Below are 24,043 nucleotides of genomic sequence, written 5' to 3'. Positions count from 1 at the left end.
CCTTGTGGACCCGAATCTCAGGCTCTGTCTGCGAAGACCCCGATTCCATGCAGGATTCCAGCTACACCTTCTGCCCGCGACACTGACGGCCACCAGTGTTAGCCTGTCCTCCTCACCACAGGTACTGGCTGTGAGTGGAACCATGCCTTTTTCATTCCTGTGAGAGCTAAAACTTTGGCAAAATCAGCAAAACATTCCTTCTAACCTCATTTTGGAAAATTACAGAGTCAGAACTGCCAGACGTATTTTCTGACATATCTCAGTTTCATACATTTCGTCTTAACAAAGGGCCAGGTGTTCTCGTTTTCATTCAGAAAATATGCTAATCAGAGATATGAGTATAACCCCCACGTTTTACCCAAATCTCTCTGAAATATATAGCATACAAAAGGAATATCCCTGGGGCTAATTAATGTTTTAAAATATTTACTTAAAGCACATTGAAGTTGCATACATTTCTAGAAAAATTAGTAACTGGGAAGGGAGTGGTTTTGCAGACTTTTTTTTTTTTTTAAATCACTTTTCCCATTGCAGTGGCCAGAGAATATAAGGGCTAACCTGCAGGGGAACCTGGGGGTCTCAGTCAGTTAAGCATCCGACTCTTGATACCAGCTCAGGTCATGATCTCGGGATGGAGAGATGGAGCCCTGTGTTGGGCTCCTTGCTGGGTGTGGGGGGTGCTTAAGACTCTCTCCCTTTGCCACTCCCCACTCCCAAAGGGGGAAAAGAAAGTACTAACTGCCAGGGAGATCCGGTCTTTTCCTAGTGTGGTTCGAGTGGTTTTAACGAAGGCAGTAGTGGAGGTACAGTGTTTCTGTCTGTGCTGTAATTAATTAAGTAGATTATGTTCAGTCGGGTGGAGCACAAAGGTCCCAGCTCTAAAAGGGTGGCCCGGTGCTGGCAAATGGCCTGGCAGGCTTGGAAAACAGTGTGTTAATGAGTGATGGTGGCCTCATTGCCATGTGCTGTGAGCTGCTTTGGGCTGCCCCACGGAGCTGGGCATGGCTGGGGCTGCTCCCAGCAGCCTGCATGACGCTGGCGGGCACCTAGGGGGTCTTAGCTCTTTGGCCAAATGTGGAACCTCGCTATTGTGGAAAAGGCGCATTTTATCCTCACTGCTTGGTGGTGAAGGTCTACCTGTTTAGACTTGACTTCGGTTCATATGGACTGAGTCCCTGCTTGGTGCCAGCACTAGGCTAAGCAGCAGGGATTCGGATAATGAAAGACGTGGTCCCCATCCTCTAAGAGCTCAGGGCTGAAGAGGACCAAGAGGCACACAAGAGGACTATACAGCACACCTGCTTCCAAGGCCTGGAGGAGGGCACTTCACCCAGCATGTGAATTGTAATGAAGGGGAGTCTGATGGACGTGGAGGGAGAGGGCACAGCATAGAGGAGCACAGCATGGAGGCCTCCGTGTCCTGTGTAGGCACTCCAGCTACTTTGGTCTGGATGGAGGACCAGGGTGCTCTGGAGGAGAAGAGGTTGCGGTTGGATGGGGGCAGGGGCCAAGTCCTGGGCAGGGGGTGGGTCTCATGTGTTATGCTGAGGACTTGCAGTTAATTCAGTAGGCAGTGAGGAGCATGGTGTCACCCCAATGTCAGGATGGAAGACCCTGGACACCTGCCTGTCCTAGCTAAGTCAAGCTGTCTTGTTGTCTTGGCAGCCAGAATGCCAAGCTGTAACTGACTTCCATTTCATAGAGGTCACCCTCCCTGAGACAAAACTCCAGGCCAGTGTGAAGGCAGGAGAGTCAGAGATGACGAGGAAGCCAGCTCTGTCCACCTGTCCCACAGCAGTCTGCAGGCTGGCGGGAGACGGAAGCGGACAGACGTGGCTGGACCCCTTCTTGCAAGGAGCGATAGCCCGCTGTAGGAAGCAGCAAGAACAAGGGCAGTGGGGAGATTTGTTCCAAGTGCAAGATCTCAGAAGGTTTTTTGCAGGAGGTAGAAATGCCACATTCCCCCAAAATTACTTAGTGTACTTGATTTAGTCTATTGTTGTCTTTTTTTTTTTTTTCTTTTTAAGTATAGATAGGAAGACTTTCTCTTTTCCTTCTTCTATTTCTGTTTGGTGAGAAACAGACTCCCAATATTACTGAACTCCACCTTAAAAATAGATAATTTTTTAATTACCTACACTGAACAAGATTTCAACTATAGTTGCTGCATTTAATCTTCATCAGATGATCTGTCTCTTCTAAATCGTGCAGGGAAGGGGGCTTAGGAACCAATTTATTATAATGGATTATAATGCACCTTAACTGCGTCCAGACTGACAGCACAGGCTCGCAGCAGCCTTGCTGGACTGGACAGGCTAATGCTTCAGTGGCAGAGGCTAAATGTGTTTCTCTGTGGTCCTGAAGCTGGCTGGTGATGGAGGCTGAGCACAGCCTGTCCAGGTCCCCCCACCCCCACAGGAATCCGTGTACCCACGCCAGGGTCTGCTTTTTACGTGTGAGTTTGAACAGGTTTCTTTCTCTCTCAAGTTTTCTTATTTCAGTCTCTTGCAAAGGGAGAAAGAGAGGTGAAAACAGTCCTTCTTGCACAGAAAATGGTGTTGCTTGGGAACCTGACCTCTGCCCCACTTTCCTTCAGCTCCCTCGGAACATTCCATGTTAATTATACAGTATGCCGCTGCCTCGGTTTTTCCTGTGGCATCGCGGTTTGGGAAAACAGATAGCAATTGCAGCATGGTCTGTGCTCGAAGCAGTGAGGAAGGGAAAGCCACCGCCCTGTGGGGACTGAGGGCCTCGAGGTGGCTTGGAGCCCACCGATCCAAGAGCTGAGGGCCCGAGATGGGTCCCTAGAGCAGGTGGCATTGGGAATGCAGGCAGAGCCCCAGACTCCATCAGCTCCTGTCGTGAAAAAGTGGCTCACCTCTGTTGTAACCTTGCCATGGTGGGGGCCTGGTGGCTTCTCCTCTACCACTCTGTGTGTGTGTGTGTGTGTGTGTGTGTGATAGGATATATATATATATATATATATATATATATAACATAAAATTTGCCATTTGAACTGTTTTTACCCTGTGTGCTCACTGCCGTTTAATTCCATTCACCATGTGCAACCATCACCATGGTCTATTCCCCACGTATTTTTATGACTCCTAAAGATACTCTGTACCCATTAAGTACTAGCTTCCCAACCTCCCGCCTGCCTAAGCCTCTGCTACTGTCTAGTGTTCTTTCAGTCCCTCTGCCTTTGCCCATCCTGTAGGCGTGTAAGTGCCCCTTGCCCCGCCACTCTCTGCCGCCTCTGGGTCCTGGAACTTACTGTCATCTCCTAGTGTCCCCCACCCACTGGGCCTCTGGGACTCCCCTGCATTCATCTGGAGGTCGTACTCTCCAGGATTCCCCTCAGTAGCCTGCTCTTCTGTCTGGAGCATTTGAGGGGAAGCACTCCTTCTGCCCACCTGACTGCCCTGAGTGAAGTTCTTTGGGTGAGGCTCTCTTCTCCATCTGGGAGCAACGGGAGGGAGTGGCAGATGCTCAGGGATGAGTTTGTCCTAGTGGATGGTCATGTGGGGTGCTCCCTGTGCCCCAAGGGGCCGTGGAGGACGGTGTGGTAGTGGATAGACAGTGTATGTATGCGTGTTGGCATGTGTGTGTGGAGTGTATGTGTGTGTGTGTGTGTGTGTGTGTGTGTGTACCTGTGAGGACATGTATGTGTTTATACGTGTGTGTATTTATTTTTTACCTCAAAACCGGCTTGGCACTGAGACCTGTTCCAGGCACTGTCTCCAATTTGCAGTGTCTACGGTCGTGATGACACAGGGGCCTGGCCCTCGGGCAGATGAAACCATGCCTGCCCTTCCTGTGCTTCTGAAGACAAGCATAGAGAAACAGGAAGACAGGCCTTCTCCGGAGCTGGCCAGGTGGAGATCAGGGTGGCCTGCACACAGAGTGCCCTCTCTGTGTGAACCGGAGCGTTCACAGCTCCGTCCTAGGATTTCTACCTGCTTTTTCTTCATAAGTTCAGAAATGAATCCTGCGAATTTGAATTCTTTTTAACCTCAGTCAGAAGAGCCTCACATGCTGTCTTCATTCAGAACGCTGAGGGGGCCTTCATGTTTGTGTGGGTGCCCATGGTTTCAATCAAGAGTCTCATTTTTTTTTGTTTGTTTGTTTCTAATCCAGAGAAGTTATTCTCTGTGAAAGGCAGGCTTTACAAAACTTGTCTCTGTGCTCCGATTTTAATTACCAGTTAAAAGAAACCTCAGCCCAGCTTGCTAAATCGCTGTGTGAAATGTTACTGGGGCATGGAGAAGCTCTGGGGCTGAAGAAGGAATGGCATTCATATTTCTGCAGGAGGGAGGGCTCAGAACTAGCTGGGAAGCTGAGCTTCAGCTTCCCCAGTGTGGAGGGGATGTGTGTGTGTGTGTATGTATGTGTACATGTGTGTGTGTTGGGGTACACGCTGGGAACAGAGCAAGGTTTCTGGGGATTATGTGGTCTTTCTACTCAGAGCCCCATGAGCTCCATGTTTGTGCCATCATCACTTAACGGTGCTCCCTGTTTGGCCACCTCTGTCCCTCCATGCTGGACGTGGCCTGGGGCCGTGCCAGGGGAGTCCCCCAGTCTCCCCTAGGTGGTCCTGGGCTCAGCAGGTATCCCTTACAGTGTGTTGAAACACCATTATTTTCTGAGTAACGTCAACGGGGCTTGTCTCTGTGTGAGGAGGAGGCAGGATGCAGACTTGCTGAAGATTGATTGGCCATTGGTCTAGTTTTTTCTCTTGCCTTTGCTTTAGACCCTAGAAACAACACTGCTATATATCACATATTGGGCTAAGTTCCCTGAGTCTCTAGCCGTTCCCTGGAAACAACCAAGACCCTCTCTGAAGCTGCTGGAGGGATGAGAGAGGAAGGGTTTTGATAAATGGTCCTTTTCCAGCCGGACTGGTTAAGGCAGCTTCTGAAAGCACCTAGCTTTCTCCCGCTGAGCCTCTGGCCTACAGTAGCATCAGATGTAAGAAGAGGGGTGCACAGGGGTCCAGGCTGGCTATTCCTGTCAGGCTTCCACTTCATTGTGGTTCCCCTCTTGGGTTAGCTTCACCCTTGCTCAAGCACGGATATCCAGATACCAGAGTCCCTTGAGGAACTGCCCCTCAGCCCAACCCGAACAACCCCTCTCCCCAGCATCATGCACACAAACACTCAGAGCCAGACATACTGACCCTTGCGGCCTTCAGGCCTTTGGACCCTCTCTTCCCCCGTCATGCTGGGCCCAAGTTATGCGCCAGACCCAGGACTAGAAACACAAGGAGGGGAAGGAGACCTCTCACCTTCCCTCACCTCTGGGCACCAGAGTGTTCGTTGGTCACTTCACTGACTTCTCTGGCAAGTCCTCTCTCCTGAGGTTCCCAGTTCCCCACCGCTGCAGGGGGGGAGCTGAAGCAGATGGAAGAGGGCTTGCGTTGCTCGGTGCCTGCTACTCCGGGGACTGCCAGCATTGCCAGCACCATGTGGTCCTCACGGTGGTCTCTGGAGCTGTGTTGGCTGGCTCTGGGGGAGCGCGTGCCAGGACGCAGTCTAACCGACTCAGACGCCCTTGCTCTTTCCTCTGCCTTCTCACTACTTGAACTGGGGCAGGTGGAACACAGCCTCAGCATGGCCTGGGAGCTTGTCAGAAGAGCAGAATGCCACCGCCTCAGCTGCTGAATTCCACACAGAGGTTCGGTGTGCACAAGAAAGTTCGAGAAACACGGCCACCCATTGCCCAGTCCCTGTGTGAGAGAAGCCTGTTGGGGGAGTGGAACCGAGGCGGGTGGCCGAGAAGACCTCCTTAGAGGCAGGTATGAGCCGACCTACCCTGGGGGTTGTGGAAGAGAGGTTGCCACCTGTGTGGGAGGGCAAACCACATGAGGATGGAAGAATTGACACATGCACAGGCCTCAAGTCCCCCCACACATCCAGAGACAGGTGTGGGAGAGGCAATCAGCTCCGAGTGCGCTCAGTGAACTGCCTCTGGGGTGCCTTCTGAGGAAGATGGCCTGAAGCTCGAAGAGCTTGGTGTGGGGAGTTTCCCGAGGTCCCACAAGGACTCTGGCTGTGATCAAGGTGTAGGGGTCGAGCCAGGTAGTCGTATCCTCAGTCAGCAGCCCTGTGTGTTTGTGCCTGGACAGAGCGTGTGGCAAGGAGGTGTGGTTGGGCCACCCTGGCCTGTGTACGTGTGGGCAGGTGTCTCTTGGTCTCAGGCAGGTGGCAGGAGGGACGAGACTTTGATGGGATGGGGGTGTGGACGATGCCAGCCTGCCCAGGGGTGTGGATGTGGTTTTGCGCTGACAGGCTGGCAGAGCCAGCTGGTGGCACTCGGCTGTCACGGGGCCTGGACTGGCTCTCCTTGGGCAGGGTCATTTCTTTTCTCTTCTGCCTCCTTCGCAGGGTGTGTCCACAGCGGAGGTTTCTTTTCCTCAGGCTGAGACCAAGTCGGAAACTTGGGGTCTCCCCTGTCAGCCAGCCCTGCAGGTTCCACATGGAGCAGAGAGCAGAGTGGGTCAGCCCTCCTTGGGTGGTACGAGGATTTGTGGGATGGGTGACTCCTTGGGGTGTGGGCAGGTTAAGATAAGCACCTAAGTAGTCTGGATGTGGGTCAGGTCAGGATCGTCTTCCTCAGTCGGCAGTCCGACAGCCTGAACTGCTGTGGGGACCAAGGCAGAGAGAAGGTGGCCAGGGACACTCGAGGAAAAAAGGCTGCCCCCTGACCAGCCCGAGAATATTCCAGAAGAAGTATGGCTCCAGGAGTAGTGCCTAGCAGAACTGCTGTTATTTTCAGAAGATCCTAATTACTTTCCTCAGGTAGTGGCTTGGACTAGCATCTAATTTTAATGCCACCTTTGATCTGGTTCTTAAAAATTCCACTCTTCACGTTCCCTCAAATCCTAGTTGGCTGTTCTGGCTAAGCCCCAGCCTCAGGACTCCACTCATGAGAGAGCTGAGAAGTCACAGAAGTCTAGGCAGCCCCAGGCATGCCTGCATGGACACCAGAGAGAGTGCTAGGTGTGTATGGGGGGTAATTCCGGTTCTTTAACCCTTTATAAGGAGGACCACAGGCTCTGTAGAGATTCTGGGGAACTCTCTGGAAGGCATGGAGAAGAGACTTAAGCAGAAGGGGCCCAAGGAGGGGTAAGGGGATCAATTTCAGTTTGAAGCAGGGAAAAAAATCTCCCTAGGAAATCACAAGGCGGCAGGGAGTTGGAGAAGAGCTCACCTGCCCTGGGTGAGGATGAGGTTGGCTACCGTCTGGAAGGAGCCAGTGAAAGAGACGCTTGCTCCAGGTCATCTGGAAAGACAGGGGTTTGTGAATGGGCCATGATGGCCAGCATCTCTCAGCTGTCCCCTTCCGCATCTTCCTAGCCTGGTCCTGTGTTTGGAGAAAGGCACAAAGGCAAGAGTGAGCCCCGTGGTGCTGGTGCTGAGGCCATTATGGCTGACATGATGTCAAGAACCAGAGCCACAGTGTATCTGAGCCAGGAAGGTCTGTCTGTTATACTGGTGGGAGATAGGGGAGTGACCCAGCTGGTGTCACTGTGCAAAAGTCAGTGATAATGATGAAAGTAGGCCTTCATGCTGCATCCAGAGTGCTCAGGACGGAAATCCAGGCACAGGGCTCCTTATCTTCCTGCATCCCCTGTTTCTGTCCATCCTCAGGTGCAGTCGCATGCCTGCTGCTGACCAATAGCTCCCCTTGTCATTAGTACCACCACCACCACTGTGCTCCCCTAGGGCCATGCAGCAGCTCCTCCCCTCTCCTCCAGGTCACCCCCACCCCAGCCAGCCACCATCCTCATACACAGGCTGCCTTGCTTCAGCCCTTTTGTTCCCCTCAGCATCAAGGTCAGCCTCCCTGACCTTCCTCACAGGAACCTCCTGGTCTGGCCCATGTGCCCTCACTACAACCTGTCTTCACCTGCATCCTCTTCATGTCAAGTCTGCACTCAGATGCCTCTTTCTCCGGAGAACCTTCCTCCATCCCCACACAGACTAGGTGAGGAGGTCCTCTTGCAGGGTCCCCACTATGGTCCCATCCCTTCTCCTGCCACCTGGGGTCGTAACTGCCTGTTGGCCGGTCTGCCTCCTGCTGCATCAGTCCTTCCCCGATGCCAAGCTGACAAGGGAAGGAGTCATAGTTTCTTTCTTGTTTAGTGTTGTCTCTCAGGGCCCAGAACCATGTCTAGCACACAGTAGGTTTTCAGTACATAGTTCTTGAATTCATAAATGTGCCAGGCTTGCCCCTGGCACTTTGCATACATTAACTTGCTAAAGCCTCAATGAGCCCTTTAAAAAAAAATTCTCATTGTCTTAGTTTTCTGGATGGCCACCATCAGAGAGTTAAGGAATTTGTTGTAGGCCCCACCTCTGGGAAGGGGCAGTCCTGGGACTGGAGCCCGGGCCTGACTTCCCTGCCCTTCCCACCGGCCGTGCTTGTTGCCTGAACTGTGGAGAATCTTCCCCTGCAGGCCTGTGATTTTGGCTGAGACCGCTGGTGCTGAGAGACCAGAAGGGCCCTCAGTGCTGGCGGCTGAGACTCCAGGCCACCTTTGAGGAATTGCTTGTCTTCTGAATCAGACAGTGCTGCTCAGCCCCTCGTGATGGTGCTCCTGGATCCAGCCCTTCACGTTTGTGATCTAAGGACAAATTGTTTTGTGGATTTCCTCCCTTTTTCCTTTCTTTAAAAAGAAAAGGGAAGACAGTGCATTGGAGGGCCACGTGGTGAGGCTTCTGGGCACGACGAGCAGCTGGCTCTGTGGGGCCTCCAGGCAGGCCAGGGACAATTTGGATGTTTGGGTGGGCCAGAGGCCAGCCATGTTTGGTTTGCTCAGGTGGACTCTATTTACACAAATGACCTCTCGTGCACTGCCCTTGGGTGAGAAGAGGCTTACAAAGTCAAGAACAGTCGTTTTGCATCTTGGGGCATCATGGAGAGTAAGGGTCCCAGTGGGGCAGAAGGCAGAGGAGGACGGGGCGGCCCCTCAGGGTTTGCAGGGGCTGGAGGATGGTGGCGAACCCAGCCAGCTCTCCGCGTGCCTGTTCCCTGGAGCTCAGTGCTCGCAGTGCTGTGTGATCGCCACGGCCCGAGGGGAGGCTGAGTGAGAACTTTGCACTGAGCCTGCTGCAGAGTGGTCTCCCTTGTATGTCAGGCCTGGACTTTGCCAGCTTGTCAGCAGACACAAATCATAGGGCTTTGTGGATACATGGAAACGGGGTTCAGAAACAAAAGCAAGTAACAAGAAAGAAAAACCACCTTATACTCACCAACCGGTGCTACATTTAAAGAAAGATTAATTATTGGAGATTGGTGGTCATTCTGGGCATAAAACGACAGGCCTGCTTAATCTACTTAACATACGTAGGAACTGAGGTCTCGGGAGGGGGCGGAACTTGCAGAGCTCTGCGAACAGGCTCAGGCCCCCTTCCTGTGACAGACAAGGTAGGGGAAGCAGACATTTGTTCGCCATAGAGAACCCACATTGCTTCTCACCCAGTGGGATGTGTGTCCCTGGCGTCCATCATCTCATACTTTCCTGAAAAACCCTTCCAACCACCCTAACTCCATACAGGAATCCTGGAGGACAGAGAGCTCTAGTACCTTCTCTGGGGTAGGAAGCAGAGGACCAGGATTTGAGTCTGGACTGTCTGCTCCCAGAACCTGCATTCTTTTTTTTAAAGATTTTATTTATTTATTTATTTATTTGACAGAGAGAGATCACAAGTAGACAGAGAGGCAGGCAGAGAGAGAGAGAGGGAAGCAGGCTCCCTGCTGAGCAGAGAGCCCGATGTGGGACTCGATCCCAGGACCCTGAGATCATGACCTGAGCCGAAGGCAGCGGCTTAACCCACTGAGCCACCCAGGCGCCCCACAACCTGCATTCTTAACCCCATGATGTACCAGTACTTTTTTCCAAGGCAGTAGAAAACCAATGTACATGAATTGCCCTGCCACTCCCCCACTCCAGACTAATGGCTAATCCCTGGGATAGAAGGCGGCAGAGCTGGGTCCTCCCTCCCAGTGCCAGGCACGCTGCTTCCAGGAACCATTTCCCTGATGGTCCCCCGCCCACCCTGATCCCCCTTTCCAGAGCTGTGATAAAGTGAGAAGGTACAGAAAAGCATTAGCATAAAATTTGTATGAAATTTGTAAACGACTCTATCTGTAGCTACTTTATGGCCATTTGCAAGATAAAATGACATCATTGCAGCTCTCGTGGTTTTCATCTCTTTATACAAATACCAGTTCTTTTCTTCTGAGTGCATCAGCGTTACCTGAGAGCTTGCCAGAAATGCAGCCTCTGAAAGAGAATCTGCATTTTAACAAGATCCCAGGTGAGTCCCTCACACAGTGAAGTCTGAGAAGTACCACTGCCCAGAACGAGCTCCTATGGGGCTGTGCCTGTGTCCTTGCTTGCGCTTGACAAGTGGGAGATCCTCAGCATTTGTCAGTTGCCAATGTGCCAATCACTGTTTTACCCTTGACTGAGACCCTGCCACAAATGTGGTAGAAGACAGTGAGCAGGGACAAGCAAATGTAGAGGTTGGCTTAAATGAAACGGGAAGGCTTATAGATTTTTTTTTTTTCTGGGATTGAGAAATAACACATTTTGTGGCAGCTTGATTGCCTTTGTGCCTGGGTCAGCCAGGCCCACACAGTCTCCCAACACCCAGCTCCTGGGTTGGGACACCCCCTTCTGTGAGGGTGAAGGGTGCTAGGCTGGATTGATTGAGCTTAATTCTGGACACAGGGTTAAATCCTACACCTGCTCTTCCCCATCACCCTTACTGCACTCGACTGCATTTTGCTCACTCTCCCAGAAAGCACTCTGGCATGTGTCCTGGGCACTTCTTTTCTGTGTCCCCTAGTGCTGTGGGCTTTTTGAGGACAGTGAGCTAATTCTGCAGGTAACTCTGCCTGGCTTTGTCTTCACCCTAATGAAAGTTCCTCCCTCAACCTCAGTTCCCGGAAAGGGCAGGATTATGGAGCTAAGCTGGGGCCTGGCCACGCATGCCAGGCCAGCTCCATGTGGATATTCAGTAGCCCAGCCTGCTGGCTGCACACCCTATAGTCTCTTGGTTAGCTCTTAGGGCTTCTACCAGATTTGAGCTTCTCGCTAGCAGTGATGCACAAGCCTTGTATTTGGAGTCCTGGCATCTTCTAGGGCCACTGCCAGGAAGGGCATTGTCCAGAGAGCTGTGGGCACCCCTGGGCCAGGTTACCATCTGGGTCCCTTCGTTGATAATCTTCATCACAGTGGCACCTCATCACAGATATGCATTCCTCGGCTCAGGGAGCTGACATTTCTACGTCACTTTCTCTGTCCTCACCCTGAGAGAAACGCAAGGTTCCAAACAAGTCTCCTCCAAATGTGTCACTTTGATATGTGGGCTATTTTGGGCTGAAGGCAGCGGAGACCTGCAGGTTCAAGAGAAACTTTTGTTCCTCTCTTAACTATCTAGAAGAATCTAAATTGAGAGTCTTTTCCAGAGTAGGGGTTATTACTAGAGATAAATTTATCTAAATGATCTATCTCTATGGCCAGGCAGACATCTAATTACCAAACATCTGCTCTTCCTTACATTGCCCTGTGAATTTCCCTCCTCCTCTTTGATGCCCCAGCCCTATTCCATTCCTTAGCTCAGGATGGCATATCTACCTCACTTTACCTTTCCGTCTTTGAACCTTTCATGTGCGTAGGGTTCCTGTTTGTACAAAATTAATTTTTCTTTTCTCTTGGTAATCTGTTTCATGTCACTTTAATTCTTAGACCAGGTGGAAGAACCTCTGAAGGATAAAGTAAAATTGTTCCTCCCCAACAGAGACCTGGCCACCCTCAGTTAAAACACCTCTGATGCTCTAGCTCATGGGGCCCAGGGCACATTCTCCCCCAACTCCCTTTCTAAACTATTGTTCTACCACCTTCATTCACCATTCCCCTCTTTTCAATTCTATCCTCTGATTTTATAGTATCTTCTTCCTTTTTTCATTCATTCTTTAATCCATCCATCCATTTATCCTTTTGAAACTTAAGAGTTTGCAGGGCCTACTGTGAACCAACTGCCACACTAGGCCCTCAAGTCATAAAGGTGAATAACACATTCTAGTTGCCAGTGCCAGGCCTGGTTCTGGACTCCACTCAGACCTTTCATATTCAGGCAAATCCTTTATCCATCTTTTATGGATTCCTCACTGCCCTTGTAAACCATTTCCCTTATTGGTACCCAAGTCCCTCTGTCTCTAGAAATGACTTTATCTCTTAACCTTCCCAAGATTTAGAGTTCACGCTAAATGCCCCCTCTCAGTATCCCTAATTCCCACTACAGAACTAGTATCTTCTTATTTATGTCCTTTCTCTAGTCTCAGGTTTGTCCTGGGATTTCTCACTTTTTGGTAAGCTCTTCTGCCTGACTCCTATGACCATGAGCAAATGGTTCATATCTCCCAACCATACTTTGCTCCCTGTAACAGGGAAAGAATACTACTTACCTCATTTGTTTGTTACAGACATTAAATGAGGACTTAAAACAGGGTCTGGTACAAGTATTAGCCATCATCATGATTATCGTTCCTCAAAGTACCCACCCTGCCACTCACCCTGTATTTCTTACCTCATTAGTCTGGCATATGCATTCCTTTCCCTGGGCATATAGATGTCCCCCCTCGCCACATCTTACCCCATGCTGAGTGCCCAGCTCCTTAGTCTCTGTTGCTTACCTCTGTCAGAGACCTGTCATCTCCTATAGCATTTCCAAGTTCCCATCCTCTGCTGCTTTCAATACAGTCCATATTCTCATATGCATTGAGGTAATAATGGGGGCAGTTTAGAGTGGGTGGGGAGCCAGAAGGATCCAGGGGAGACTATGTAGAGAATAGGGAGAGGTGGACCCCCAGTGGCTCACAAGGGGCTGGAAAGCTGGTTCTGTGGGGGGACATGCAGGATGATGCAGTCAGAGGGGACGATCCCAGTTCCCTGTCACTGGAGCAGAGTGCCTTCTGATGGCAAGGTTCATGAAGGGAGAGCCAAGTGGGTAGCTCAGGTGGGGCTGATGATGATGAGGCCATCATTGTGGCCGTTGACATTATTGCAAGTGAATTTCCCGGCTCCTCTTCTTCCATCCCCTAAATATTGGAACTTTCCAGAATTCTGTCATGCTTGCTTTGTGCTCCATGCCTGTGACCCATCCCCAGCCACCTGCAGGACTCTCCCACATCACTGTTCTTGCTGATACCTGTTCAAGATTGAATGGGTCCTCTCTGTTTATCCTTCCAACTTTGCTCTAGTTAGTGTTTACCATCCTTATTGTAACCTGGGCATGAAGCCCTCAGAGCTCCACCTACCTGCTTGAAGCCTCCAGTGCCTCTTCCTCCATCATCTGTCCCTTGGTGCTCCCCAGTTTCTCCCCATGCTGCCCTCTAGGCCCTAGCCCAGTTAGGCACAGCACACTTGGGAGCTGTCAGATTGAGTGACCACAAGCTCCCAGCCCACCCACCTATGTTCACAGCTCTGGGGCAGCAGGTGTGGGAGGAAGGCTGTGTGGCTGAGATGTCCCAGCAGGCTGGGCATGGGCAGTGATGGGCGGGCCAGGAGGTGTGAGAAGAGGACTGGCAACTCAGAGAAGGCCATCCCACCCTCTTGTGCACACAGGGGAATGGGAAGCCTCGGGACCCTGGCTGTGACACGCTATGGGAGGTGGCACACTGAGCTGCTCCCCTTCCAGGGGTCTCTAGGCAGAAAAGAGGGCTGTGGGCATTTGGAGGGTCTCCAGGCTCAGAATTGTTCAGGCCATCTTGTGGCGGGTCAGAGGCCTTCCTGGTGGGGATGTTCACCCTCCCTGATTCCAGTGTTCTGCCAGGTGTTACAGAGGTCGGTCACAGCTGGTACAGCTTTGGGAATGAGCCAGACAGCGCTGGTCACCTTTATTCTAGACTTCATGAGGCAGGAAGCCATGATGAGACAGAAGCCTCCAGATGGTTTCTGGCTGGCTAGTGGATGAGGGCTGCCCCTGAGATGAGAGGGCACCATGACACCATGAGAGGAGCCTGGGCACGGTGGAGCTCTGCCCTTCTCTGCCAGTCAGGGCCTCCCCTCATTGGCATGTTTCACCCCCATCCCCATGTTACCACTGAGGAAACCAAGTGCTGAGGAAACCTTGTACAGCGGGCCCTCACCCCTGGCCTCCTGAGTCCAGCTGTAGACCCCTTCATCTTACAATAGATGCTGTTGGCGTGCTCACGTCAGGGTCTTGCTAGAGCACCAGTTTCTTGAGGGCAGGAATGTTCTACTTCCCATTTGTTGTAGGCTCCAATAGGTGCTCCATTCAGTATTTGGGTGACCGCTGACTGATTATTCTCTCAATCCGCGTGCTGTCTGGTGCTCCCGCATATCCCTCAGAGCCAGGAGACACCGCAGTGTGGACTTCTGGACATCTCTCTGCTGGCTGACCAGTGTCGTGTCACCTCTCACCCCCCACCACCACACCCACATTTCTGAATCCCTCTGCTTTTCTCTGGAGCCTGTGCATCCCGCTATAGACACCTTCCCCTCCTTCTGTGAGCCTCCTGGACAGATGCAACCCAGCCTGTCATGACTGTCTGGCTCAGCCTACCAGGGGTTGTGGGGGTCAGGGAGTTTCCAGAAGGCAGCTCTAGGTGCCACGAGTGCCCTCCTAGTGCAGACAGTGAGAACACAGGTGTAGGTAAGCTGTGTACCATTTTCCTTTGTCTTCATTGTTGGAGAGTGTTCTGGGCGAATTGTGTGCCCCTTCCCCCAGTTCAGAGGCTGAAGTCCTAATTACCAGTGCCCCAGACTGTGACCTTATTTGGAAATAAGGTTGTCATGGATATAATGAGTTAAGATGAGACCACACTGGAGTGGATAGGCCCCCTTGCCCAATATGACTGGTATCTTTAAAAGGGGAGATTTGAGTGTGCCTGGGTGGCTCAGTTGGTTAAGCATCTGCCTTGGGTTCAGGTCATGATCCCAAATCCTGGGATCGAGGCCCACATTGAGCTCCCTGCAGAGCAGGGAGTCGACTTCTCCCTCTACCCCTCCCTTCTGTTTGTGATCTCTCTCTCTCTCTCTCTCTCTTGTTCTCACTGTTTCTCAAAGAAATAAAATATTTTCTAAAAGTGGGGGGCTGGGAGATTTGGACACAGACACACAAACAGAACGTTCTGTGAAGATGAGGACAGATACTGGGGTGATCCTTCTAAAAGGAAGCCAGAGGTTGCCAACCAACCACCGGAGACTGGAGAGAGATATGGAACAGCTTCTCCCTCAGCCCTCAGAAGGAACCATCCCTGCCAACACCTTGATCTCAGACTTGCAGCCTCTGGAACAGGGGAGGGTAAATCTGGGCCACTCAGGCCCCCCAGTCTGTGATGCTGTGTTCGGCAACCCCAGCAGACAGCTGTAGAGAGCTCTGTGGTCTTGTAGGTAAGAATGAAGAGCCCAGTGTCCAGATCAGCTCTCTAGAAAATTTGGTTCCTGTAATAATAGCTATCCCAGTGCCCCGTTGGGACCTCCCCGCCCCTCCCCCAATGAGAGCCTCCATCATGGCTTTCAGAAAACACAGACTCAGCAGATGATAACCCCTTTCTCCCTCCCCTTCTTCCCCAGGCCTTCCTCAGCTCCTCTTACTTCCATGAACCCTCCTCTCAGACTGGGGCAGGAAGTGCAGAGATGCCAGTTTGCCAAGAAGGAACCTTGGCAGTCTTGGGTGTGGGGAGGGGTGAACAGGGGGCCCTGATGCTTCTGGAAGAGGGCCCTGGGGAAATCCCTGCAGTGTGCCCTCCTTATCCCCTCATCCCTGTGGAGTCTCTTTTGGACTTGAGCACCCCCAGAAGTCCTCTGCTCTCCTGCCAGGCCGCCTGGTTCCAGCACCCCCAGCTCCACCCACGTGCCCCCTGCCTCAACCCCTGACCTGTTGTCCTCTCTCGGTTCTGGGCATATTGTGGTTGGAAACTCAGTTGCTGGCTTGCAAACAGGGCTGGTGTTTGAAAGCAGGCACACATTTCTTTTGAGGCCCTGCAAACACGGACAAGCACACGCCTTCCACCTGCTGCCCCAAGCAAGCCCCGTCAGCCATTTGGGGGCCCAGCTCCCCTTCCAGGTGCAGGCATGTTGGGCTTGGAGGAGCTAGTCCCTGCCAGATGGAAAAGCGTGAACCCTGTGCCTCCCGAAAGTTTGGCACTGAGTGGCACAGTTTCACCTGTCACATGGCTTATTGCGTGGTGGAGGGAGCAGTCGCCTTCTCTGGGAAGGGCGTTTTTGGGAAAGCAAAATCATCAGCCTGGGATTGGGGTGGGGGTTACCTTTTCAGTGGTGTGACTACGGGCAGGGCCATTTCTGAGCCTCGATGTCCTCATGGGTAAGCCAGGCAGGTGAGCTAAGAATCTTCATGTGTCTTTAGGTTCTGGTAGCCTGTGGTCCCAGGACCCTCTCACACTGGTCCTGCCATTACTAGCCTGTGGAACTTCAAGAATGTTTCTGTCTGGCTGGAGCTGGAGCTGGAGACCTGAGTTGCTAGCAAGAGATCCTGATAAGGGTCGGCTGTGACTCCTGGCGGTGAGGAGTGCCTTGGGAAGTGGCCGTCTAAAGCCTCACTGTTTCAGCAGTCCGTGTCATCTCCAGTTGGAGACCACAGGGCGGTGTTTCCGCTAAAGAACTGAAGAGTCTGTGTCCATCCCCCAGAACGTCAGCTCAAGGCAGGACGGAGGGACACTGTCCTTGCTCTGAAATCAGCCCCTCATCACCCACAACTGTCCCCTGGTCACCTAACAGGATGTGCTGCTCTTCACTCCCGGCCTTTGCTTGCAAAAGACTAGAAATAGGGTCCCTTCCAAGTCAAACAAGAGCTCATTGGTCCTGGGACACAAGCATGGGCATAAACGGAGTAATATTTCCTGATTCCAGTCTTCGCTGATTAGACAGCATCCAGACGGCATGCTTCCTCCGGGAAGAGGCCCAGCCTCACTTGCTCATTAGACTTTGCACTTGACTCTAAAGACTCGATGGCTAAACCATAGGGAGAAGTGCCACACATGACACTGTCCTTAGGGACCTCAGAAAACAGAGCCCTCTTTGCCTGAAAACCAACAGCCTGAACTCAGCCTGAGTCAGCATGGGCTTCTAGAACCTTCTTAGGGAGCTTGATGCAGACTGCCCAGGCTCGTTGCATGTTCTCATCCTTACTTCTCAACCCTCTCAGTAGTGAAAATGGAAGACCCTGAGGCTTAGGAGCCAAGAAAGACCAACCCAGGAGAAAAGCATGGATAGGGAGGCAGGAGGGTCTGTGATTGGGGTGGTGGGAAGAGAAAGACTTATTCATAATAACATGTGTTCTTTCCCAGGTTTTCTGGCCAGGTTCTCTAGTTGAGAGGCTTGTTGGAGTGACCTTGGTAATGGTCATCAGGGAAAGACTTGAAGGGAGAAAATGACTGCTTTTCAAAATGATTTCAGATACCTCTTTTCTTAAGATGAGTTTTCTTCATGAAAACTAGTGTACTTGTGTTTTTAATAATTTAATAGTCTTTTTTATGAGTATTACTTAGGGCATACTCAATAGAACAAATTTAGGAAATGCATTGCCCATACTTGGAAGAATGTACTTGAAGGTTCTTAATTTGTATTTTCCTGTCAAGCCTGGTTGATTCCAGGAAAGACTCAGTATTTACCATGGACTGCCTGTGTTAGGACTTGTTTCCCATTTGTCCCCTCTCTTGTGTATTTCCAGGGGACAGTGGAGGATGGAGACAAGCCTCTGCAGAGGCCCAAGTCCAGATGATGCATCAGGGCAACATGGCAGACTGTGGACTTGGAGCTTAATCGGGGAAACTTCTAGAAGCTCCAGGACTTGGAGCCAGATCCCTGCATTCATACGGAGGCTCCTGCGGCCTCAGCACACACCACTGACAATGCCCTTTGCATACATATCAGTTTAGCCCCAGGCCTGTGAGGAAGGCCAGGGTCTAGGGCTCTCTTTGACCTCCCTGAGACAGGCTCTTGGGTCTGACCCCCTCTCAGTGAAGTACCAGCAGCTTCCGCCTCACCTGCCAGCCAGGTCCCCAGAGCCCGTGGCCTTGGGGGTATCAGCCAACTTCAGAAATGAGATTGAAATCCAAGTGCTGCTCCTGGGAACCCTAGCCCATTTAATCTGAGCGAAGATGAAAGGGACTTTGGAGCTCAGAGCTCTTGCGTTGGAGTCGGGCTTGACCCTGATGCACAGGGGACCTCTTGTTAGAATGCCGCCAGTGACGTCCTCGTGCCGCCCAGGAGCCAAGGCGGGGAACGGAAAGGGCTCTTCCATCCTCACTGTGCTGTGGCAGGGGGAACCAGCCGGACTGCCCCGTTTGGCCCATTCACGTGGGATCAGGGCTCATGAGCTCAGGTCCCTCCATGGCCCTTTGTCCTTCTCTCCATCCCAAGGCCAGTTCCTCCACACAAACCAGCCGACACAGAGGCCAGAGAAACCCAGCAGTCCTGCAGGCGGCGGCTCTGTCTGTCTGGGTTCATTTTGGAGTGGTAGGCCTGCTTTAAACAGGGGCACCCTGGAAATAATTTTGTACTTAGAGAAGCACTGGTTCATTTACAGGCTGTTTTCCTGCCTCGGGACAGATCCCGGGCAGCTTGCATTTCCAATTTCCTGTCCCTCCTTCGCTTCTCCTTACCAGTTATAATGTGCTGATGCCCTGGGCCTGGCTCTCTCTGGCTTTGTTATAAAATGACTCTTTGTAGTGCCGGTGGTACTAGGCATGAGGTTCCCAAAGAGCCACCTGGCTTCTGGTCCCCACCTGGAAGGATGCTTGTTGTTCTATCTGCGTTTGGCCCCACTGTCCTGGGCCCAGCAAGTTCCGTAGCAGGTCAGTCTGCTAGAGACAGGGGAGCTCCGGGGGGTACTGCAGGGCAGCAGATGGCCTCTGCACCCCCCAGCTGGCTCGTGAGTAGAGACCGTACCGAACCCTTTGAAACCCCTGAGCACCCTCTCGTGGTCCCCTGCCCCTCACCATGCCGGAGAGATGGGGCCCTGGGTCCTGGAACACGGCATCCACAGCTGCAGCTTTGTGTCCTGACATTTCTCTGTCCCTGTTCCAGACGACACCGAAGGTGACATAGCTTGAGCCCCACTGACCTTCCCATCCTTCCTCATCAAGTACTTTCATGTTCTGAAGGCCCACCGTGTGGGCGCTGTGCGAGGTGCTGAGAATGCAGAGGCGGCGGCAGTCTTGGGGAGGGCAGACTTGACCGCTAGCCTGCACCCTGCTCACCCTCCTATGGTCCCCCAGGAAGGGGAGAGACGAGACCTGGGGGACAAAAAGAAGGAGGCTGATGGCCTCGCCATGTCTAGGACCTCCACAGGTCTGGCCCTGCCGGTCTTCTACACACGTCTCCCTTCCCGGGCCTCCCCTCCCTGGTGAGTGCTTCTCTTCTCTCCTGGAAGGCTGAGTCCTGCCTCCTGGGTAAAGCCCCCCTGCTCCTGGTTGGAGGAGCCCTCCTCTCCCATGCTGTGGTGGCCCAGATTCATCTGGGAGAATCTTAGTGGCTTACAGCCTGGGCCTGCGGGAACCAATTGGAAGAAATATGGTAAAACTGACCAAGTCGCCAGGCAGCATTCCAGCGCCCTGTGATCCCATCACTAGAAGGGCTCCCACATCTCCTTTTGCTCTGGAAGCTTATTTTTGCCAAGGTTGTTATCACCAAGCAGGCGCCAGAGCTCTGTTCCACTCACTGTCCAATTATGGCAAAATTCAAACAATAGACCTGTTATTCCGCTTGTAAGAATGTCCAGAGGGAATGCTTTTCCCCTCCCCAGGATCGAACTCTCTGTGCCCTTTGTGATATGCGAGACCTCAGGGAAGGCCTCTCCGATTCCCAGACACAGAGCAGTGTGTGGGAGCTGCGAAATGGATCTCTGTGGTTGCCGTGGGCCGGGCCTCTTGTATTCTTTCCACTGCGCTGGTCACTTCCCTGCACAGATCCTGCCCTGTGACTGGTTGAGGGAGTGACCTCTGGGAGCTTTGGGGTGGCATTTCCAGGTGCCCCCATGCATCCCCCATCCTGAGGCCTTGAGAGAAGATTGAGATGACATTCCCTCTAAAATAGCCCCAATTCCACCTGGCTGTTCCAGCTGCTCTTCAGCCTAACCCATGCATGTGGGCCCTGAGCTCTGTTGCAGGCTTCCAACCCCTGCCCAGCAGCTCAGAAGTGCTAGGCTTGGGCCTTCATGAAGCTTGTTCTAAAGCAGAAACTGACTTTATTTCAGCCTGCAGGTAGCTTTCTACCTCTTTACCAGATCACTTCTCAAAATCACTTCCCCCACTTCTCTCCTTTCCTTTCCAAGATCACAAAGGCAGGAGCACTTGGGTGGCTCAGTCGGTTTAGCATCTTCCTTCGGCTCAGGTCATGGTCCCAGGTCCCGGGATTGAGCCCCGCATCGGGCTCCACTCTGAGGAGCCTTCTTCTCCCTCTCCCACTGCTTACTTGTGCTTTCTCTCTCTGTGCGCCTGCTACTTGTTGAGTCCTAGACAAATGTTAGCAACGATGTCATCCTGAAGGAGCAGAGGATCGTGGGAAGACCCTGAGGCTTGGAATCAGGAGGCTGGGGTCTGAGTTGAGCTCTGCCACTTGCTGGTGGCGTGATGCCAATTCCCAGCCCAAGAACCTCCCTGTCCCCAGAGCTATAAACCTGGAGTGAAGACAGCGTCTCTCTCCAAGCTGGTTTTGACCACCCGGGAAGATAGGGCCGGCAGACTGTTTCACCCACACAAACCAGGTTAAATCTGCTCTCTTTCCCTTTCCAGGCACACATTCTGGCAGTTCCGCCACGAGAACCCCAAGACACGGGTTGGGGGCCCCCCGCCCGAGGGGCTCCCCGGCTTCAACAGTGGAGTGATGCTGCTGAACCTGGAGGCCATGCGCCAGTCCCCCCTCTACAGCCGCCTGCTGGAGCCCACACAGGTACAGCAGCTAGCTGACAAGTACCACTTCCGTGGCCACCTCGGGGACCAGGACTTCTTCACCATGATCGGCATGGAGCACCCCGAGCTCTTCCATGTGCTGGACTGCACCTGGAACCGGCAGCTTTGCACCTGGTGGAGGGACCACGGCTACAGCGACGTCTTTGAGGCTTACTTCCGGTGTGAGGGCCACGTCAAGATTTACCATGGGAACTGCAACACCCCCATCCCTGACGTCTAGGTCCCGTCCCATCTGCTGTGCCCTCAGGTCTCAGGGTCTGGGGGAGGCCAGAGGGGTGCCCCTGTTAATCAGCCCCTGGCTGGTGTCCGAATCCCTATAGGGATGTGCTCTGGGGCAAGGGGCTGCAGCTGTCCCACCTGGTGGGTCCTTCTCCTGAGGCCACCCAGTGAGGATGGGCCTGCGAGTTGCTGGTGCTCGGGGCCTTTTCACTCCGGGGGGCCAGGTATTGTGGAGGGCAAACATGCAGACATCCTCCAGTGGGCTCGGAAGCAAGTGCGTAAAGAGAAGAAAGGAAGGACAATGGCGCTCGTGCCCTCGTCCCCCAAAGAATGGAAATCCTTTTGGGCACTGGCCTTTCTTAGACCAAATATAAATTTACTTTAAACTGACAAGCTTCCCTCTTGCCAGAAAGAACAAACTGTCTTGCTAGGGCTCCCAGGGAGCCGAACAAGAGAGGGGTGTTCTCGCAGCTGGCCTGGAACTGAAGCATCAGTGAGTGCCCAGCTTCCACACACACGTACCCTAAGAGGCTGCGTGCTCATGCCCGCCATGCCCCCCTTGCCCAGTTGTGGGGGGTGAAGATCCTTGCCGGCTTGGGGAGGGCCTGCAGGGCCAGTGGCAGCCCACCTGAGAAACCCGGCCTCATCGCTGCAGCTTCCCCGGCTTCTCGCTCCCAGCCGCATCCCAGAGCCTCCTTATCCCTCCTTCTTCCCAGCCGGCTTCGGGTGACCAGACTGTGCTCGGAAATCAGATCCACCATCAAAGAGCAGAGCTCGGCCACGGCCAGGGACAGGCGACAGAGTCGAGTCATCTGCATGGGGAAGGCACCTTCCAAAGAGGAGCCCAACAGTTTCTGCGGATAACCGTGTGGCTTGGAAGGGGTGTCCCTCATAGATGGATAAGCGTTCAGTCTCTGTTGAAAAAAATCATCCTGTGATTTTCTCATCGCATCATATTAGACCCTGTACCTTCGAAAAAATTGGGTTCTTCTCTGAATGCATTCCCTTGCTAGATGCAGACACAAAGTCCCTGGCGGTCCATGTTGTCTAGTTGGGGGAGGTCCTCAGAGAGGAACTGTTGTTGGATTTTCATCTCCTCTGATCTCAATTTCATCCACTTTTTTATTTCTCTTTACCATGAGTGAGAATAGCTAATAAACTGTCTTTGAGAACATGATGATTACATTGTTTCTTCTCCGACCCCAGTTTACTGCTACCTGAAGGTTGAGTCAAGAGTGCAGTCAGGGTCATTCAGGGCTGCCCCTGCCGTCCACATGACGGAGCTTAGTGGGCCCCCTGGCCCCTGTGGGGGCTGTGGCTGAGACGGACACAGGGAGGGCAGCAGGGCCGCACTGGGGTCACTGGAGAATCATCTGGAAGCAAGAATGGCTCTGTCCCTTCTCACCTGCCTTACCCAGACTGTCTGGTTACATCATTCCCCAGCCAAACAGAACACATCTCTCGCCTGACTCGGCTTGGACAGAACTGGTCTGTTCTCCTAGGAACTTGATTTCCTGTTTACAGCTACTAGTAGCTGAAAGCCTGCTGTGCGCCGAGCATTGTTTTGGGGATTTATATACTATTCATAATGCTCGCAAAAACCTCATGAAGGTGATTCCAATTCTCAAGTTTATTGTAAGAAAATAACAAGAGATGTAGACAGAGAGTCGTTATCACGCCAGTTTTTTTAAAAATAGAATGTTGACTAAGGGAGTGGATAAATTATGTTACATCCATAAGATAAAATAGTTTAGGCATTAAAATCAAATTTTTCAAGAATACTTAATGCTTTGGGAAATGCTTACAATGTGCTGTTAAGTAAAGAAGGCAAATATAAGATTATATGTACAGTATGATCCTTTATTTTAAAAATTATATATGTCTATATGCATATATGTATAAAGAGATCCTGTTCCACTCTGTTTAATTAGTTCAAATCCTAAAATACCATGTGTTTCAAACACCACATTAGAAACAATTATTTCAATGGGGAAAAAATGGGGGTAAAATGCTAGAGAATTTTAGACTCGATAACTAAGGTATTTTCCCCATGTTAATTTCAGTAATTCAAGGGTTTCTGGAGCTATGAGAGTCCTTTGTTATTGCAAAGAAAAAACAATGAACTCATTGATCAAAATGGGCACAAGCCAAACCAAATCTCCTCCTCTACTTTTGAGATCACCTACTCAGGAGCTACCCCCTCCTCTGTCACTGGTGGATTTTGTGAAGAGCAGAGTAACACTCAGCAGGAAGTCCACCCGGCCCAGCAAAGCCAGAGGATGTGACTTCTGGACAGCTCTTAGACAGCTGGTTCCCCACTGGAATCCTGTTGTAACTGATGAGGTTCGAACATGGCTCATTGTGCTGTTTTGCCTTTGCCTGATGAAAACTTCCACTGCAGTGCAGAAGCCTAGAGGAGTGAGTGGAACAGAAGCCTTGAAAGAACATTTCTGGGTATGAGGAAGGATCAAGGTGCTTTCTATCTTCATCTATATTTACTTCTATATTTCTGAATGTGAATTACTTTTGTAATAAACAATAAGTACTATAAAATCGTAGCCACTGCCATCCCCCGCTTAAGTTACAGATAAGTCCCGTCCTGGCTACTCTACACTTCGCGTTGGCCATGGTTGCCATCATCCATAGGAAAACATAATCTTGGCTAAGTAGGCTCTGGGTCTTCAACTTTGCCTCTGGATGCCCTAGTTGCCTAACTGAAAGTGACCTAAGAATAGCATCTCCAGCCGCTGCTTTCATTTCTGATTCTATCATCTTGTGTGTGTACACAAATGATAATGGCCTTTGGAAAGCTTGCGGGCTTGTCGAGGAGATTTATTCTTGTATATGTGTCAGAGTC

The 24,043-nt window shown here is 51.8% G+C and overlaps 1 protein-coding gene across 1 annotated transcript in view; it reads left to right on the top strand.

Annotated features, from left to right (window-relative positions):
* XXYLT1 (xyloside xylosyltransferase 1) overlaps positions 1 to 23,744 on the top strand; it is a 157,636-nt gene extending 133,892 nt beyond the window's left edge. The window contains exon 4 of the mRNA XM_044252038.1: positions 20,791 to 23,744. Within this exon, the coding sequence (XP_044107973.1) occupies positions 20,791 to 21,187 (397 nt within the window). The 3' untranslated portion in view covers positions 21,188 to 23,744. The remainder of the gene's footprint in view (positions 1 to 20,790) is intronic.
* Positions 23,745 to 24,043: the final 299 nt, after the last annotated feature.

This window comes from Neovison vison, chromosome 6, assembly GCF_020171115.1.
Source record: "Neovison vison isolate M4711 chromosome 6, ASM_NN_V1, whole genome shotgun sequence".
NCBI lineage: Eukaryota > Metazoa > Chordata > Mammalia > Carnivora > Mustelidae > Neogale > Neogale vison.
The sequence above is the reverse complement of the archived record's forward strand: the minus strand, read 5'-3'. Positions and strand labels throughout refer to the sequence as shown.